At 40.7% G+C, this 19,578-nt stretch overlaps 1 protein-coding gene across 1 annotated transcript in view; it reads right to left on the bottom strand.

Moving 5' to 3' along the window:
- Window positions 1–19,578, bottom strand: part of LOC124136412 (voltage-dependent calcium channel subunit alpha-2/delta-3-like) — a 320,630-nt gene that overhangs the window by 20,390 nt on the left and 280,662 nt on the right. The window contains exons 11-24 of the mRNA XM_048401558.1: window positions 16,259–16,337; window positions 15,438–15,487; window positions 12,253–12,426; window positions 10,908–10,964; window positions 9,214–9,309; window positions 8,617–8,691; window positions 7,146–7,250; window positions 5,597–5,665; window positions 4,429–4,487; window positions 3,066–3,136; window positions 2,714–2,762; window positions 2,040–2,137; window positions 1,219–1,342; window positions 307–381 (exon numbers count right to left, since the gene is read on the bottom strand). Of these exons, the coding sequence (XP_048257515.1) occupies window positions 307–381; window positions 1,219–1,342; window positions 2,040–2,137; window positions 2,714–2,762; window positions 3,066–3,136; window positions 4,429–4,487; window positions 5,597–5,665; window positions 7,146–7,250; window positions 8,617–8,691; window positions 9,214–9,309; window positions 10,908–10,964; window positions 12,253–12,426; window positions 15,438–15,487; window positions 16,259–16,337 (1,181 nt within the window). The remainder of the gene's footprint in view (window positions 1–306; window positions 382–1,218; window positions 1,343–2,039; window positions 2,138–2,713; window positions 2,763–3,065; window positions 3,137–4,428; window positions 4,488–5,596; window positions 5,666–7,145; window positions 7,251–8,616; window positions 8,692–9,213; window positions 9,310–10,907; window positions 10,965–12,252; window positions 12,427–15,437; window positions 15,488–16,258; window positions 16,338–19,578) is intronic.

Here is a 19,578-nt window from a genome sequence, read left to right as displayed (position 1 = left end):
TTGAATTTATGCATACATGTTTTTACATTGGCAGAAATTGTATCTGCTTTCCATATAAGAATCATCCGAATCCTTTCCTTTGATTAAACACCTTGAAACACATGTGATTCATGTTTTAAGGTATTCACTTGCCATCTCTATAGCAGTAATGAACACTGTGTACGAGAGTTATCTCCTCTTGGCAGCTGGCTGTTCAAATTCAGATTCTATTTTGGCATTTCCCTGCGTCTAGTCACTATCTGCTCATGTAGACTGTGTCTGTGTCATGATATTTAATGACATTCTATGTAGGATTCACATACTTACTTTGCATGCACTTTTGTGTAGCATTTTTTCATATCTTTCTGGTCTGCTATACCATAGCATGAGCGGTAATCTTTTCTGGAAAAGCGAATTGAAATCATGAGTTAAAATGTTTTTTCAAAGTTTTCATAGTCTTTGAAAGGCATTTAGAAGTGATACACATAAGAAAGAGAATCTATGGGCATCAAGATCTTTATTATGACGAACACAACGTTTCGGAGTATATGCTTACTCCTTCATCAGGTGAACGAATGCCATGAGGCAGAGAGCATGTTATATGTACATGTTAGAACAACAAAAGTAATAAGATAACAAAAGGTGGAAACTAACAAGGGGAGCGAACAGATAATTGGTGCTGATGGGTGATTAGCAATAGGCAATGGAAGCCAACACTTTACAGTAATTAGCGCTGATAGTTATGGACAACCAGATCCAGGTCTGTTCTACTTACTTGACATAAGATCCAGATCTGTTCTACTCACATGACATAAGATCCAGACCTGTTCTACTCACTTGACATAAGATCCAGATCTGTTCTACTCACTTGACATAAGATCCAGATCTGTTCTACTCACTTGACATAAGATCTAGATCTGTTCTACTCACTTGACATAAGATCCAGATCTGATCTAATTACTTGACATTAGATCCATATCTGTTCTACTTATTTGACATAAGATCCAGATCTGTTCTACTTACTTGACATAAGATTCAGTTTTTTCTATTTACTTGACATAAGATCCAGATCTATTCTACTCACTTGACATAAGATCCATTTCTGTTCTACTTACTTGACATAAGATCCAGATCTGATCTAATTACTTGACATAAGATCCATTTCTGTTCTACTCACTTGACATAAGTTCCAGATCTGTTCTACTCACTTGACATAAGATCCAGATCTGTTCTACTTACTTGATGTTAGATCCAGGTCTGAGTCTGCCCCGCCCGAGGTAGTCCTTCTGCCCCTCCCAGATCTTTGTATAGTTGTAAGTCTGGATTGCGTCATACACCAACAGTCTCACGAGATCAGGGTCACCTGCAGACAAGTGGGAGTCAGTGAGTCAGGTAAGCAAACAGTGAGTGAGTGAGTGAGTGAGTTGGCTTTGAACAGTATTTCAGTCATGTCTCAGCATGTCAGCTTAATGTAGGAGGAAAGCCAAAATGATGCTGGCTGCTTGGCTGAACCTAGGTTTGGTGCTGACACAATTGATCATGATCAGGGTCAATCTGGGATTCAAACCCAGGACCATAGGATAATGGCATGCCTTAGGGGGCCAACTCTGCACAGCAACTTGCAGCACTTGGACAACTGTTATTCTGTTATCCTGAAGAGGGTTTTAGTAAGCAGCAATGTTACACTTATTGCATCCGATACATATTATACCTTTACTTTACAGATCTTGGCCAGTGGCGGTGCATGAAATGTTTACAATCTTGACACAAACATGTGGCAGTACCCAGGGGGATTCTGGGCAGAATGAATCCTCAGCACCCTAAGCCTGTCATATGAGCCAGATAGCGGGGATCTGGTTACACTGTGTGGCCTAGTCACGATATGGCTGAAATATTGCTGATGTGACTTAAAATTTTAACTCACTCACTCACTGTGTGGCCTGACAAATGGCTAGTTCCTGTGTGGCTTGTGCACTTTTAATACATTTTAGTTGTTACGTTCCTTTGTGGTTGTGCACCTATAGTGAAGATGATGCATTCTTGTGTGGTTGTGCACTTACATTTTAGTTGATGCGTTGCTGTTCCATTGACAATATCTTGGAGCTGGTACTTCCTCAACGTCTGCATCTGACCCGAGGTTGCATTCTTGCAGAAAATCCTGGACACAATATTTCAATATTTTCAACATTAATTCCATGAGCAGCACAAGCATATACAGGATTGTCATTCTTCTCAAACCTCTTGGTAAATCTTTCATCTACTAATTTATGAAACATCACTAAATGGCCAAATCATTGTTCTAAAGCAAATTATTTTACATCCAAACATCATGGCTGTGACATATTCGAACAATCCCTCCCACCCACCACCCAGTGGTTTGATGTCTTTGTCATCCAATCACAAGTGATGTTATGAACAGTCTCCATAGACATGAAAGTGGGATACATTGTGAGTGGTTTGAGCTCCATGACTCTTTAAAAGACTAATGTTGCTCCTGTTCCCTCAAAACATGGCAGACGTCCCCAAACCTCCGCAGCAGCAGCAGCAGGAGGAGGAGGAGGAGGAGGGAGGGGTGGAGGAAGGGATAGGGGTATACCCTCTCCTGTTCCTCATCCCCCATCCTCCAAATGTTACTTTCCCTTTCAATGACTGTAGATTCTGAACTTTAAAAAAGACTAATCAGCTCCTAGTATATGTTTATAACTGGTCCACACAAAAAATACAAATGACTCACCAGGGGGCTAGCAGAAGAGTCTCGTTATTCAGGTACTCAGCTTCAGCCTCTGAAAGTACAAACTTCATCATCAGTCACTTTAACATCCTAATAATATATTTATTTGTTTTGCTGCATTTAACAGCATTATACAGACAATAATAATGGCAACTTAGGGTTTAGCTCACAAAAATTACTGTTTGTTATCAGAATGCATCCAAAATAGATCATAAAAGGATCCAAAATGTTGGAAGACCTTTTCAGGAAAGGCCTTCAAGATGAAAAGTTCATTGCAGAGCATGAAAACAGTGAAAAGACATTGATCAGTTATGAAGCTGAAGAAACTTATATGTTCAGACCATAAATCACTCACGAGTATGGAGAAGATTGTACTGGGGCCGAAGTCTTATTTCTCCATATCCTTTGGGTATTACTAAAGCAAGGCTGCAACAGCAAAAAGTCACACATTGTACTTATGCATTAAACAGCAAAGGAGTATCATGTCTTGACACTATGAACTGACAGCCTTGGACAACATATTAATTATTAAACAACTGTCCGTAACACTCTCATATCAGCACACATCATACAAGAAGCACCATAGGGCCACTACATATTAAGCAGGCTAATACTTGATTTGAGCAGGCCAATACAGGATTTAAGCAGGCCAATACTTGATTTGAGCAGGACAATAAGGCTTTGAGCAGGCCAATACGGCTTTGCTGGGCAAAACAGGATTTGAGAGGGCCAATACTGGATCTGAGAGTGCCAAAGAGGATTTGAGAGGGCCACTACAGGATTTGAACTGGCCAATACAGGATCTGAGACGGCAAATACAGGATCTGAGAGGGCCAATACAGGATCTGAGAGGGCAAATACAGGATTTGAGAGGGCCAATACAGGATTTGAGGGGGCCAATACAGGATTTGAGAGCGCCAATACAGGATTTGAGAGGGCCAATACAGGATCTGAGAGGGCCAATACAGGATTTGAGCAGGCCAATACAGCATTTGAGAGGGCCAATACAGGATCTGAGAGGGCCAATACAGGATCTAAGAGGGCCAATACAGGATTTGAACAGGCCAATACAGGATTTGAGAGCACCAATACAGGATTTGAGCAGGCCAATACAGGATTTGAGGGGGCCAATACAGGATTTGAGCAGGCCAATACAGGATTTGAGCAGGCCAATACAGGATTTGAGCAGGCCAATACAGGATTTGAGGGGGCCAATACAGGATTTGAGCAGGCCAATACAGGATTTGAGCAGGCCAATACAGGATTTGAGGGGGCCAATACAGGATTTGAGCAGACCAATACAGCTTTTGTGTGTGATCGCATTCCTTACATTGCAATCAGAACAAGGCGATAGGATGCAGTCATCACACATCCTTATAGCGTGGATCTTGTTTTCCTATATCTGTAACAGTGACTATGCTTGTCGTAAGAGGCGACTAACGGGATCGGGTGGTCAGGCTCGCTGACTTGGTTGATGCATCGTATCACAATTGTGTGGATTGATGCTCATGATGTCTATCACTGGACTGTCTGTTCAAGACTCGTTTATTTACAGATCGTCGTCATATAGCTGGAATATTGCAGAGCTCAGCATTAAACACCAAACAAACAACAACAACTGTAACATTTTTAGTTTTTTCCTGATCTCCTTAACTGGTACTACTTTATTATACAAATATATATAAGCAATATATAAGCAATATATTTTCATCCCTTACCTGAAAATATTTGACACTTTGTCAAAGTAATATAGATTTGTCCTCTTTCTGTAACGTTTCTGAAATAGAAAAAAGAAAATCCTTCTACAGTGGTAACAAATTTAGTTTGTGCTTTTTCAATATATGGTATAGAAATGATTTAAAGGGCCCAGCTTATTCCAGCATAACAGTTAAAAAGGGTTTTCTGGACCCATGGTCTATGGCCAGAAAGGACACAGTTGTTGAAGGCGTTGTACAGAGTTGTGTCCCTTGATTGTGGGTTCGAATCCCGGGTAGGCCCGATTATGTTTCTAGGTTTGTCAGCCCCATACATGTGAGCTCATGGGTTTCACCAAATTGCTAAACGTCTGAGACTTACACCACTTCGGACTTTCCTCCCGCATTAAGCTGACACGCCTTGATGTAATGTAAAACCGGTAAAAGTGGTGTTAACCCCAACTCACTCATTCCATGGCCAGCAACAAAAGTAAGGGAGAGAGGCTATTTGATGTCTATGGGTCATAATAGCTAAAATGGATAGAATTATCATTAAACCGCCCACATGTTATCAAAAATGAGCAGGCCACTGTAACTTGATAATGCCCTCATATTTCTTGACGACGGGCCATTATCACGCCCATTGTTAGGTGACATCATAGGATAGGGATAGGTGACGTCATGTTCAAAAGTGACATTATCTGGTTTGTCCTATGACTTTTCCATATTTGTAAAAGTGGGTCAGTGACATTCGTGTTGATAGCAGTAAATGTCTGAAAACCGACATTGTTGTTTCTTTTTATTTGATAACAAATTCCATCCATTTTAGCTATAATAACGGTAACGTTATTTTTCAGGGCATTATCATTTGCAGAAACCCTCGGTCTTTTCAACTGCCCTCCTTCGTCGGGCAGTTAATGGAAGTCCTCAGGCTTCTGCAAATGATAATGCCCTGAAAAATAGCATTACCCTTATATTATTGACAGGGCTGGATCCATGATTTTGAAAAAGGCAGGATGTACCCTCCCCAAGACATAAGGTGCCCCCTCATCTTCATCTGCATCCCAATGTCATATGTAGATATTCATGGCATACCGAGATCCGTGTTAAATAGAGACAGGTGAAACACAACATGTTCCCAGGTGTACAATGTATATACGATACTGCACACACTTTGTACACATCATCTTACCATGTCATCGTGCTCTGTCACCAGTATCTCCATACTGGCATAGGTGTGATCCAACATTCCCTGGCGGAGCTGAAATGATATCAAATAAACATCAAAAGATACCACATAAACGTCACATATCACATAAACTTCAAATGATTTCACATAAATGTCAACTGATATTACATCAACTTCAAATGATATCACATAAATATCAAATGATATCACATAAACTTCAAATGACATCACATATACTTCAAATGATATCACATAAATATCAAATGATATCACATAAGCATCAAATGATATCACATATACTTCAAATGATAACACATATTCTGTAAATGATATCACATAAACTTCAAATCATATCATATTAACATCAAATCATATCATATTAACATCAAATGATGTCACATAAACTTCAAATCATATCATATTAACATCAAATGATATCACATAAACATTAAACTCTTGAAAAAAAAGGAGGTGTGCATTTGTAATCATCAACATATAAGCTAGATGAATGCAAATACTCCATGATGGTTAGTATACCCAATTACTTGTGACATTGACTGATATTGTACACTGGAGGCATTGTCTGCCAGTTCCACCTCAGTCAAGTCATCTCACCTCTTGAATACTGAGAGGCATTGTCTGCCAGTTCCACCTCAGTCAAGTCATCTCACCTCTTGAATACTGGAGGCATTGTCTGCCAGTTCCACCTCAGTCAAGTCATCTCACCTCTTGAATACTGAGAGGCATTGTCTGCCAGTTCCACCTCAGTCAAGTCAACTCACCTCTTGAATACTGGAGGCATTGTCTGCCAGTTCCACCTCAGTCAAGTCAACTCACCTCTTGAATACTGGAGGCATTGTCTGCCAGTTCCACCTCAGTCAAGTCGACTCACCTCTTGAATACTGGAGGCATTGTCTGCCAGTTCCGCCTCAGTCACGTCAACTCACCTCTTGAATACTGGAGGCATTGTCTGCCAGTTCCACCTCAGTCAAGTCGACTCACCTCATGAATACTGGAGGCATTGTCTGCCAGTTCCACTTCAGTCAAGTCAACTCACCTCTTGAATACTGGAGGCATTGTCTGCCAGTTCCACCTCAGTCAAGTCGACTCACCTCTTGAATACTGGAGGCATTGTCTGCCAGTTCCACCTCAGTCAAGTCAACTCACCTCTTGAATACTGGAGGCATTGTCTGCCAGTTCCACCTCAGTCAAGTCAACTCACCTCTTGAACACTGGAGGCATTGTCTGCCAGTTCCACCTCAGTCAAGTCATCTCACCTCTTGAATACTGGAGGCATTGTCTGCCAGTTCCACCTCAGTCACGTCAACTCACCTCTTGAACACTGGAGGCATTGTCTGCCAGTTCCACCTCAGTCACGTCAACTCACCTCTTGAATACTGGAGGCATTGTCTGCCAGTTCCACCTCAGTCAAGCCATCTCACCTCTTGAATACTGGAGGCATTGTCTGCCAGTTCCACCTCAGTCACGTCAACTCACCTCTTGAAGTCTGGAGGCATTCTCTGCCAGTTCCACCTCAGTCAAGTCGACTCACCTCTTGAATACTGGAGGCATTGTCTGCCAGTTCCACCTCAGTCATGTCTACACTGTTGTAATCGGGTTTGAGGAACATCTCACTGGAACCAATCTCCCTCCGATACTGCAACAGACAAACAATGACAACAGGCTGGAACATCATGGCTCAGTGTACATAGCGACACCTTGTAGTTAGTTAGATGTGAGTAGGGTTTATCACCCTTTTTGAAAAACATGCCAGTATATTTCTGACCTTGCAGTCATCAATTTTGTTTGTTTGTTTGTTTGTTGTTTAACGCCACACTCAGCAATATTCCAGCTATATGACGGAGGTCTGTAAAAAATCGTGTCTGGATCCAGTGATTGACTTTATGAGCATCAATCCATGCAATTGGGATACGATGACATGCATCAACCATGTCAGCGAGCCTGATCCCCCAATCCCATTAAACGCCTCTCAATACAACCATAATCGCCTTTTACGACAAGCATGGGTTCCTGAAGACCTGTTCTAACCCGGAGCTTCATGGGTCAGCCTGTCCACTAGACCATGGTGGTGGTCATATACACTGAGAAAACTTGACCATCACTACTGGCAAATACAGGAGAGTGAGTTTGGTTTAACACTGCTTTGAACAGCATTTCAGTTATATCACATCACGTCAGCTCAATATTGAAAGAGGGCCCAAATTGATGAAGATCCAAGACAATTATCATCTTGGTGAAACCCATGAGCAAGTAAAATTCTGTATGTGTAATAAAATATAGGTATTCAATACGTATTTACCAAAAAGTAAGAAAAATATATTTGTAAAAACCATCAACAAAATATCCGAAAAGATATTTTAAGATTTTTGTTAAAAAAATTGAATGACAATAATTTGTTCAAAAAAGTGGAAAAAATGTTAAAAGTTATCAATAAATATATAAAAAGCACTCTTTTAATGACAACAGTATGTATTTATCATTAGGCCACTTGTTAAGAACGTAATGCTAAGTATGGCAATATGGCCCTTGCCATCTCCTAAGACATTCTGGTCACGAATATGCAGACAATCCAGCTCAGGTCAAAAGAGAAAGTTTACTCTGGAAACTGCGGGTTATATACTAGTCCATTGATAGATGGGGGTAAGACAATATTAAAAAGATGCCAGAAGTAAGTATCAACGTATTTGTAAATCCTTACTTACAGTAGACGAAACAATCTTAGGAATTTGAAATTGTTTATGAAGCCAGGTCTTCCTGGCTACTGATTTGCATTAATAGACAGCCTTTAGGATGGGGGCCCGTGTGAACTCCCGGTAATCACAAATGCCGCAGTATGATGAATGACACGGCACCATAATATTATCGAGGAGGGGAGCTCAACCAACCATATAAAAAATGATTCCGACATTGTTTCAGTTACTTGTGATCATACTACCTGCAAATACAAAATGTATTATCACAATGCCCTGTTGCCATAACAACACATGGGTCTGTGGTCTTACCAGAGGTCTGAAGTCTGGATGGAAGATGATATAGCCATGGTTTGTGATGGCAAAGGCATATCCATTGACTCCAAGCTGTAATGAACAAATCCAGTAATGCATTTATCAAGGAATAATATTGGACATGAGTGTTGGGGCTTGCATGTTGTGTTCAAAATATATGTTGCTGCTTTGTAAAATGGTGGATGGAATATAAAGAAGTGTAATTGTCTGAAGCATCCATAAAATCTGCTGAAATGCCCAGTCATACGATCATCATGACCCATGGTCGAGCTGTTTTAAGAGGTGAGGTGAAATTGGGTTTAACGTTGCGTCCAAGATTATTGCACTTTGTGCCAATTCTTAAACTCTATGTGTACACATTCGAATCAAAATATGTTATGGCTATGACAAAAATTTTAAGGTGTGTTACTTAAAATGCAGTCTTCACAAATAATTCAGTCTGACTTATAAAACCAAACTTTACCACCAAATTTGAACAATTTAATAAAGCACTAAACATATTTCTTATATTTGGTGTAGAACTTACGAAAAACTTTCAAAATCATTCTTTTATTCTGAAACCACATTTGCAACTTATTGGTGAAGAACCCTCACTTTGTGTAATGGAATATATTTTTTTAGCTCGAATGTGCGGACATCAGTGCCAGCGACACCAAGGAGGTTCTCATCCGGTCTCTCCTCATCCTCCCCCTGAAACAGAAGCACATCTCCTGAAAACAGAATCACTGCAAGCTCCTGTCAGAATGTTACATGCATGTCACACTGCCTTGACGTATGAGTTAAAGGACAGTGAGATGAACTGGGGTTTAACAGCTTGACAAATGAGTTTAAGAATGGTGAGATGAACTGGGCTTTAACATCTTGACACATGGGTTTAAGGATGGTGAGATGAACTGGGGTTTAACAGCTTGACAAATGAGTTTAAGGATGGTGAGATGAACTGGGCTTTAACATCTTGACACATGGGTTTAAGGATGGTGAGATGAACTGGGGTTTAACATCTTGACACATGGGTTTAAGGATGGTGAGATGAACTGGGGTTTAACATCTTGACACGAGTTTAAGGATGGTGAGGTGAACTGGGGTTTAACATCTTGACACATGAGTTTAAGGATGGTGAGGTGAACTGGGGTTTAACATCTTGACACATGAGTTTAAGGATGGTGAGATGAACTGGGGTTTAACATCTTGACACATGAGTTTAAGGATGGTGAGATGAACTGGCGTTTAACATCTTGACACATGAGTTTAAGGATGGTGAGATGAACTGGAGTTTAACATCTTGACACATGAGTTTAAGGATGGTGAGATGAACTGGAGTTTAACATCTTGACACATGAGTTTAAGGATGGTGAGATGAACTGGAGTTTAACATCTTGACACATATGAGTTTAAGGATGGTGAGGTGAACTGAGGTTTAACATCTTGACACATGAGTTTAAGAATGGTGAGATGAACTGGAGTTTAACATCTTGACACATGAGTTTAAGGATGGTGAGGTGAACTGAGGTTTAACATTGCTTTCAAGTTTATTACACATTCATGCACATGTGTGTCTGCTTGTACTAGTCTGAATGAATGCCAGTTTTATATTGCTAGCCAACAGACATATCATGCTGCAGTTTAACATGGATACCCTACTCAGTAAACTAACTCAGAGCTGTCTAGTCCTTGTTTTATCCCCTCAATGCCGAGTGCCAGGCAGGGAAACAACAAGCACCATTTTTTAACATATTTGGGTATGATGCAGCCAGGGAATCAAACCATTGAAGGAGTGTTTGAACCAGGCAGGTTAACAAGAGGTTGCTAACCTCAGTATGACAGATGTTTGACACAAACAGGATATTCTATCAAGGACTACCTCACATTTTTATGTAAAGACTATTTATTAAAACTGATGTTCCCTGAGAGCAATTGATATTACCCTATTCAACGTAATAAGCGCCCTGCTCTAATAAGCGATATTTGCTAATATATTGGCTAGTGAACAATCCCAATAAGCACCCCTTCCGATTGATCAATGTACAAAAGACTTATTTATTCGCGTATAATACACACTCGTGTGTTATATGCACCCTTAATTATGGGCAATTATATTCTGGAAATAAATATCTGTCGTATTCAAACATTTCAGGTTGTCAACATAAACCATGAAATTTATCTTTCAACTTTTTTCACCAAAATAATATTCTAATAAGAGCCCCCTATTTCTAATTTTGAGAGTGCCCTGTGCACTTATTACGTTGAATATGGTATACACCGTAGCGACGGAGAGAATTGCTACGTACCGTGGATTCTCTGATGTCAAATACTGGCATGGCTACCGTTATCATCAGGCCTAGACCCTGCAACAACACAGTACAAGACAAGTTATTCCACTGCATCATACACTCTGCATGTCTGTACCCATGTACACAAAACAACATGCCAGCTAGACCCTGCAACAACACAGTACAAGACAAGTTATTCCACTGCATCATACAGTCTGGTGTGGCGGCCATTTGAAAATTGTATTCAAACCTCTTCAACAAGTTGGGTTGTCATCATTGTTAAGTAGTATCAGGCCTACCTATGAAAACAGACTGCTACAAAACACATATAGAAGTCGACAATACACAAGGAATTGGCAACAGAAAAAAATTAGAATGTAACCAAAAACTTAAAACATCATCACAGACCAGAGACCATAGTAGGGTACTGACAGTTATTTTGCTTAAATTTAATCTACATGCGCACTTTGGGCGCCAATCTAGAGGCCATAAAATTTCTGAGTCCCGTGATAGGATTCAAACCATGGACTTCTGATCCGAGATCGGACACCTTGTTCACATGACCAAAGAGGTTAACCAAAGAGGTAAGGATGTCATCTGTGGGATGACTCCACGCCCTGCTACACTGACATGGTAAGGATGTCATCTGTGGGATAACTCCACGCCCTGCTACACTAACAAGGTAAGGATGTCATCTGTTGGATGACTCCACACCCTGCTACACTGACAAGGTAAGGATGTCATCTGTGGGATGACTCCACACCCTTCTACACTGACAAGGTAAGGATGTCATCTGTGGGAAGACTCCACACCCTGCTACATAAGCATATGACAATTTTTTCATGACAGCCCTGTGTATGTTAAGTCTACTTCATTTGTCCAGAGGATTGACAGGCTATGACATAAGCTCACTTCATTCAGCCATGTTACTTAAAAAGGTTATAAGTCCAATAAGTTAATTCATAACAATATTTTCAATATCTCCCCCTTACATAATTACTTTACCAATAACATGATACTTGTAATGAAACAGAAATTTAAATTGATAAACAAAGAAAATAATTTAGCAGGGGTAGGTGTATTCAGCATCACAGCAGTCATCACTTGTTTGTAAACATAATGGTCAGTTGGCTTGAGTTCAACTACAAGCATGGTTGCGATCACCTATCACAGAGGGGAGCTTTCCCTGGTGACAGCGATAGTATAGATAGCTCTGCAAACGGGATATCGCTGTGAGGAGCTTGAACAAGAATCATACAAGGGAGATAACTCATGCTCTTGTTCAACTCATATATGCCTGTAATGGTGTGGCCAGAGATTGCTTTAAGGAACAGGGTCCAGAGAGACAACTTGAAGAACTAACCTTATTAAAATCCCCTTTGTTTGTGCCCAGCATGTCTGTATGAGGTGAGAACGGATTCTCCAACTGCTCGATGATGTCGGATTGCTCCGTAGCATAGTCTAGGTACGCTGCGGTCCAGATCAAGTTGCGATACTTCTCCTGGACCATCGGCCGGCTCATCACTTTGATGTATTGCTGAAAGGACGTCATTGTATATCACCAAGTGTTGACTTAGTCCTTACAAAATGTTAAGCCATCTTCTAGAATTGACTTCCTTTATTAATTCTGGTCACTGTGTCATATACCCTATTTACTATCTAATGTCATGTTAAAACTTAATGTCATGTTACATGTAAACTATAACCATGTGCAACAAAAAAATGTTGGCTGATCATCAAATTAATGGACACACAATTTCTTACACTCTGAAAACTTGAACCATTTGAGAGTGAGTGAGTTGGGTTGAACGCTGCTTGGAACAGAGCTTCTATTAGTATCAATATGCTGATGACTCAATCCAAGATCAGACGATCATGACATGCCAAAGGGAAACAACGCATCCAAGATTATTGCACTTATATAGCGACGTGCATGCACGTGTGTGTGTGTGTGTGTGGCTGCTTGTACTAGTCCGGACTGATGCCGATTTATAGTGCTAGCCCACTGAGATACCATGCTGCAGTTTAACATGAATACCCCACTCACACACAGTATACTGACTCCAAACCGACCAGTCCTTGTTTTAGCACTTAATGCCAAGTGCCAGACAGGGTAAAAACAAGTACCATCTTTTAACGTCTTTTGTGTATGACGTGGCCGGGGATTGAACCCCGACCTTCCGCTCTCAAGGCAGACGCCCTACCACTAGAGTACACAACTTAATTGAGTATGACCCTTGAAGATCCGGATTAGATTTGGTCTTCAGCAACCCATGCTTGTCATAAGAGGCGCCTAACAGGATTGGGTGGTCAGGCTCGCAGACTTGGTTGATGCATATCATCGTATCATATTGGGTGGCTGGGTGGCTGGGTGGCTGGGTGGCTGGGTGTACTGGGCCCTTTAGACCACACACCCACCCCACCCCACCCCACCCCACCCCACCCCACCCCACCCCACTGAGTCTGCCTACACTGAGTATGCCCACTTCTTTATTGCCTAATATTTGGACCGGTAAACGAATGATTTATTTGGGCATCCTTTTTCAAACATTGTTTGAAACACAGATCCTGCTTCACAGAACTGAAACCAGTTGATATTTATGGATCATTAAGGCTCATTTACTCGAACAATTTCCAACTGAAATAAATTTCAGACAAACTCAATCCACAAGCACAAATCATGGCATCAAAGAAATAGTTCTCTTTCTTTGTTAAGGTCAGTGTAAAGTTCTCAGAATCACAATAACAAATTACGCCTTCTCTTTGGATGAAGGAAAGAATACAGTTTAAATCATCCATCATCAATATATAATGGCACTTCAAACAGAGAGAATAGGCAAAAATGAATACAAATTACCCGTTAGTAAGCATGATTTAAATGCCCATAGAGCCAACCGCCTCCCCAGAACAATTCAGTAAATACATTCATGCTAATGATGTCTGCAACATAATTTTATGGACAATATAAATATTCTTCTGTCAATAACGAGTGATTTCTTCCTACCCATCAAACAGAAACAATATTTTCAACCTCAGCCCAAGACAGCAGAAACATCCTTTCTACAAATCTTTCCAGCCCAAAGGATTATTTATGAAGTCACTTATTGGTAAGATCGTTTTCAGGAAAAACATAAATTGTTGTTTTATATCTAATTCCATCCCATCACGAAAACAATAATTTGACTTCTGTCTTCATAACGACTAATATAAATGTGGTTAGAGTTGTCCCTTTTTCCCAAAAGGATTCAGAAATAGCGAAATGACAATGAGGTAATGTGATCCGTGGAAATATAGCGACATCTTGCATGCAACGAGCAGGGGATAATGCATCTCAATTTATCAATTTGGGAAGCTGGATGTCTTGAAAAACTGATTGATACGTCTGGGATAATTGGGATGAGGGATACAGGGAAGAAAGAACGCCTAATTGCACTATTTGCATTGAAATCCAGATGTCCCAGTATAACACTTGTAGCACTGGAGGTTCAGTAATTGTAGTCCGGTGATTCCGATCATACTTGAAGCGTCAAGTTAAGACGGAAGTAGAGCAGTTATGTGTTTGTAACAAGCATCTGCTGCACAGTTTTGTCCTGTGAACGACCCTGGCATCCATCATTCAGCATCATTTGTAGCAACAATTCCCCACCACGGCACCATTCTGGAAGAACCTGGTGATGCTAGCCATGTTGGAGGTAGAGTTATGCTATGTCAGCTATTTCTTTTAGATAACATCCTGGCCACTTGGTGTGAGTAAGATCTAGGTGAAGCTTGGGATATGTGTGTGGTGTGTGCTTGTGTGTGTGTATGTGTGTGTATGTGTGGGCATGGGTATGGTTGTGGGTGTGGTTGTGGTTGTGGTTGTGGGTGTGGTTGTGGGTGTGGGTGTGGGTGTGGGTGTGGGTGTGGGTTTGGGTGTGTGTTGGTGTTGGTGTTGGTGTTGGTGTTGGAGTGGGTGTGGGTGTGGGTGTGGGTGTGGGTGTGGGTGTGGGTGTGGGTGTGGGAGTGGGTGGTTGTTTGGGTGTGGATGTGGCTTGAGGTTGAATGGATGGATGGATAAATGGTTGGATGGATGGATGGATGGATGGATGGATGGATGGATGGATGGATGGATTGATGGATTGTTTGTTTGTTTGTTTGCCACACTCAGCAATATTCCAGCTATATGACAGCGGTGTGTAAATAATAGAGTCTGGACCAGATGGATGATGGATGGTTGGATGGATGTGTAAGACCAGGCTGACTAGTCTAAGATCCTTGTTGTGTCAGGATCTGTTTGTTCTGGGTACTCAGTCCCATGATTTGTCAGCACTATGCCCAAGCTTGTAGGTTTCACAAAAGTGCTAAAGGTCTGTGACCTGCATCACATCTGGCTTTCCTCAATATAACTTGACACAACTGAAATATGGCTCAAACCCCACTTACTCACTCACTCACTGCATGGAGAACAAAGAGATGTACAGTATAAGGGTTTGAATGTACACAAGTCCAGCCTGTCTATGTCATGGTCATCTTTGGATAAATAATTTCATTGTTATACAGTCATGTTACCTGTACATTCTCTTGGACATCAGCACGTGTAGAAATGTGTTTATGGTCACCTGAAATAATGAATGAAAAAAATGTGACAATAATTACCCTCTGGTAGTATATTACTCATTACCAAAAAGTCCCCAATTATTTTTTATGTTTTGCTGAACCATAGGAATCACCACCACCAACACCCCCACCGCCCCAACAATCATCATCATCATCATCATCATCATCATCATCATCATCCCCAACAATTGGGTGCCTAATTGAATGTGTGTCATCATGCTGTGATCGTTGCTCATGATATTAATCCCTGGTTAGCCTGGCCCATGCCACTATGATAAAGATGGAATACTGCTGTATGTGGCATTCACTCACTCACTCACTCACTCACTCACTCCATTAAGAAAACAAAGATTGCATCATTTTGTTTTCAGTAACGTTCCAACAAAAAGAGGGGCGGTCGGGTAGCCTAGTGGTTAAAGCGTTTGCTCATCATGCCAAAGACCCGGGTTCGATTCCCAACATGGGTACAATGTGTGAAGCCCATTTCTGGTGTCCCCCGCCGTAATGTTGCTGGAATATTGCTAAAAGCGGTGTAAAACCATACTCACTCATTCCAACAAAACGACATAAAACATATATCATTCATTAAAACTCAGATAAATATTTGGAATTATTCAAGGAGTGATTGAAATGGACAACTAAAATACAAAAAATACATACTTCTCGCCAATATCCTCCTGCAACAAATCCATTGTCTGGTATATAAATCAGACATATTTCAGTGTTTAAAATAGTGTTTATTTCCCTGGGCCTACTGTATAAGTGAAAATCACCTTTATTGGCACAAGCCATCCACTTGACTTGTCTGTTGTCTGAGACTTCCTTCCCTATCAGGTACGTGAAGACTCGAACCTGGAACAAAAAAACACCTCATTATCCACTGAAGACATCGCTGTATCACCTACAAACACCTGGCAGTTAATATTCACCTTGTCATCTAAGTTAGGTTGTTTGTGTGAGTGGAAGAGAATCCAAACTGTTGTAAGGATGATGAGGATGTACATCAGTTTCAGGCACTGTTCTTATTCAATGGATCACAGTTTGGTCTTTTTGTAAGTTTGGGCCAAATATGGCACTGTCAGGATTATCTGATTGTCTGTGTCTGCATGTCATGGCATCAGAGAATTCTAGGTGTGGTATCAGAGAATTCTAGGTGTGGTATCAGAGCTCTATGGCATCAGCATTCTGTGATAACAGAGCTGTATGGTATCAGAGCTCTATGGCATCAGTGTTCTGTGATAACAGAGCTGTATGGTATCAGAGCTCTATGGCATCAGCGTTCTGTTGCGTCAGTGCTCTATGGTAACAGAGTTCTATGGTAACAGATCTCTATGGTATCAGAGCTCTATGGCATCAGAGTTCTATGATAACAGAGCTCTGTGACATCAGCATTCAGAAGAATTCTATCATAACAGAGCTCTATGGTAACATAGTTCTATGATAACAGATCTCTATGGCATCAGAGCTCTATGGTAACAGAGTTCTATGATAACAGAGCTCTATGGCATTAGAGTTTTATGATAACAGAGCTCTATGGCATTAGAGCTCTATGATAACAGAGCTCTATGGCATCAAAGTTCTATGGTAACAAAGATCTATGGCATCAGTGTTCTGTGATGTCAGAGCTCTTAGTTCATAGAGATCTAATTGTTATCAGAGATTTAGAGATCTATGGATCAGAGTTCTGTGGTGTCAGAGCTCAATGGTAACAGAGGTCTATGATAACAGATCTCTATGGCATCAGAGCTCTATGGTAACAGAGCCCCCTGGCACCAGAGTTCTATGGTAACAAAGATCTATGGCATCAGTGTTCTGTTATGTCAGAGCTCAATGGTAACAGAGTTCTATGATAACAGAGCTCTATGGCATAAGAGTTCTATGATAACAGATCTCTATGGCATCAGAGCTCTATAGTAACAGAGTTCTATGATAACAGAGCTCTATGGCACCAGAGTTCTATGATAACAGAGCTCTATGGCATCAGTGTTCTGTGATGTCAGAGCTCTTAGTTCATAGAGATCTAACAGTTATCAGAGATTTAGAGATCTATGGATCGGAGTTCTATAGAGATCTATATTACAAGAGTTCTAGTGATATATGGTATACAAGTTTTCAGAAGTCTATGTGTTCTGAGATCCATGGTATCCATTAACTGTATCATTTATTGAGAACAATGTTGTGGGTCCATTATGCAGATTGTTTTAATATTTAGCTACTGATGCTTTTTTTCTTTTGGTTGCCACACTAAATATTTCCTAATGTTTTCAAAGGTCCTGAATATGCTGAATATACAGTGATGTCACACGGCAAAGTGAGTGAGTGAGTGAGTTGGGTTTAACGCCGCTTTTGACAGTATTCCAGTTATATCACGGCGTGTCAGGTTAATGTGGGAGGAAAGCCCGAAGTGATGCAGGTCTCAGACGTTTACCACTTCGGTGAAACCCACGAGCACGGGTATGGTGCTGACAAACCTAGAAACATAATCGGGGTGAACCGGGATTCGAACCCACAATCATAGGTTTCTGGCGTGCCCAAGGGACGCAACTCTGCACAGCGAATCGCGGCGCCTTAGACGACTGGGCCACCCATGCCCCCCACACAGCAAAGAATTGATTTTATATTCATTGCGGCGTTCTAAAATAATGACTTCATGTGGACCCACAGCAACAGGTGTCTACAATTCAATACTAACTCAGTCACTAAACGACTTAACACTCTGCATATGCCACAGATAATCTGGCACATCAAATATGATATCCTGAAGTATCATCTTTAACACAGCCAATATGTTCCAAAATGTATTTGATGTTCACAGCCCCCATCAAACCAACCTCTATCTTTGACATCAAATTACACGCCAACACCGCCAACCGTTTTCCAATATCTCAAGAGCAGGATCAAAGCATATTGGGTATCAAACCATACGGAATAATCAAACATCAAACACATAAACCCATCCATGAGGACAAGCAAGCTCACTTTGCTGACGATTCTGAGGGTGATAAAGTCAAACGGAATCTAAACATCTCACCATCAGTCAATTCGGAGTCACACACAGACTCTCACAAAGCTGATAGCATCCGGTGAATTTTAGTCAGCAGTTCAAAGCAATCTGTGAAACTATCGTTTGATAGAACAACATCTCATATGAAACATGCTTCGATGATCGCATTGCTGGAATTTTTGTGATAATCAGATAAAATATCAAAAATAAGTTCTCATATCACGGAACTGGATTTGGGTAATGCTATTTGTTGTAGCATATTTTTTGTTTCTTGGTGCCTACAAATTGTTCTTGATGAGGTGATGCATACTAAACGTTGTAGAATTTGAATATAGTGGTTTTGATGTGGTCAATAACTGAATCGTGAAGATCCAGGGTAGAATAGGTCTTCAGCAACCCATGACTATGCTTGTCTTAAGAGGCACCTAACGGAATCGGGTTGTCAGGCTCACTGACTTGGTTGATGAATGTTATTGGATCCCAATGGATCGATGCTCATGATGTCATTCACTGGATTGTCTGGTCCAGACTTGATTATTTACCGATGTCATATAGCTGTAATATTGCTGAGTGCGGCGTTAAACAACAAACAAACAAACAATAACTGACTCGGATGTTAACAGATTGCTAATTGAACCTTCTTGACAACCTATTTTTCTACGTACTTGTCAATGTCTAGGACAGTGGTTGAAAGAAAAAATTGAAAAACATATTCTCTCCAAGTGTTCTCTTAACCCTTTAGCTGCATAACACAACTACTATCAAAGAGGAAAATTGGGTACCAAAATCTAGATGGGCAAGTCATCTGCCATTTGATCTAAAGTTGGCACTAACGCCATATTCCTACTGACAGACTGACAACCTTTACAATCATAGGAGATACTTACCCACAATTTGTTTAATAATTCTGAGAGTATTATTGGTTAGAAATGGCCTTGACTTTGTCAAAAGTGCAACATACAATGGTCACCTTCAAATCTACAATGTGTAATGTGTAATTAGAGATGAAATTTTTCAACATTCAAACTTTATTTCGTAAAGGTTTCAGAAAAAATAAATTGCACCTAACTTCTTAATAGTGCAGTATAA

This window comes from Haliotis rufescens, unplaced genomic scaffold (genome assembly GCF_023055435.1).
Source record: "Haliotis rufescens isolate VD_foot unplaced genomic scaffold, xgHalRufe1.0.p SCAF_22, whole genome shotgun sequence".
Taxonomy (NCBI): domain Eukaryota; kingdom Metazoa; phylum Mollusca; class Gastropoda; order Lepetellida; family Haliotidae; genus Haliotis; species Haliotis rufescens.
This window is presented reverse-complemented; position numbering and strand designations above follow the sequence as displayed.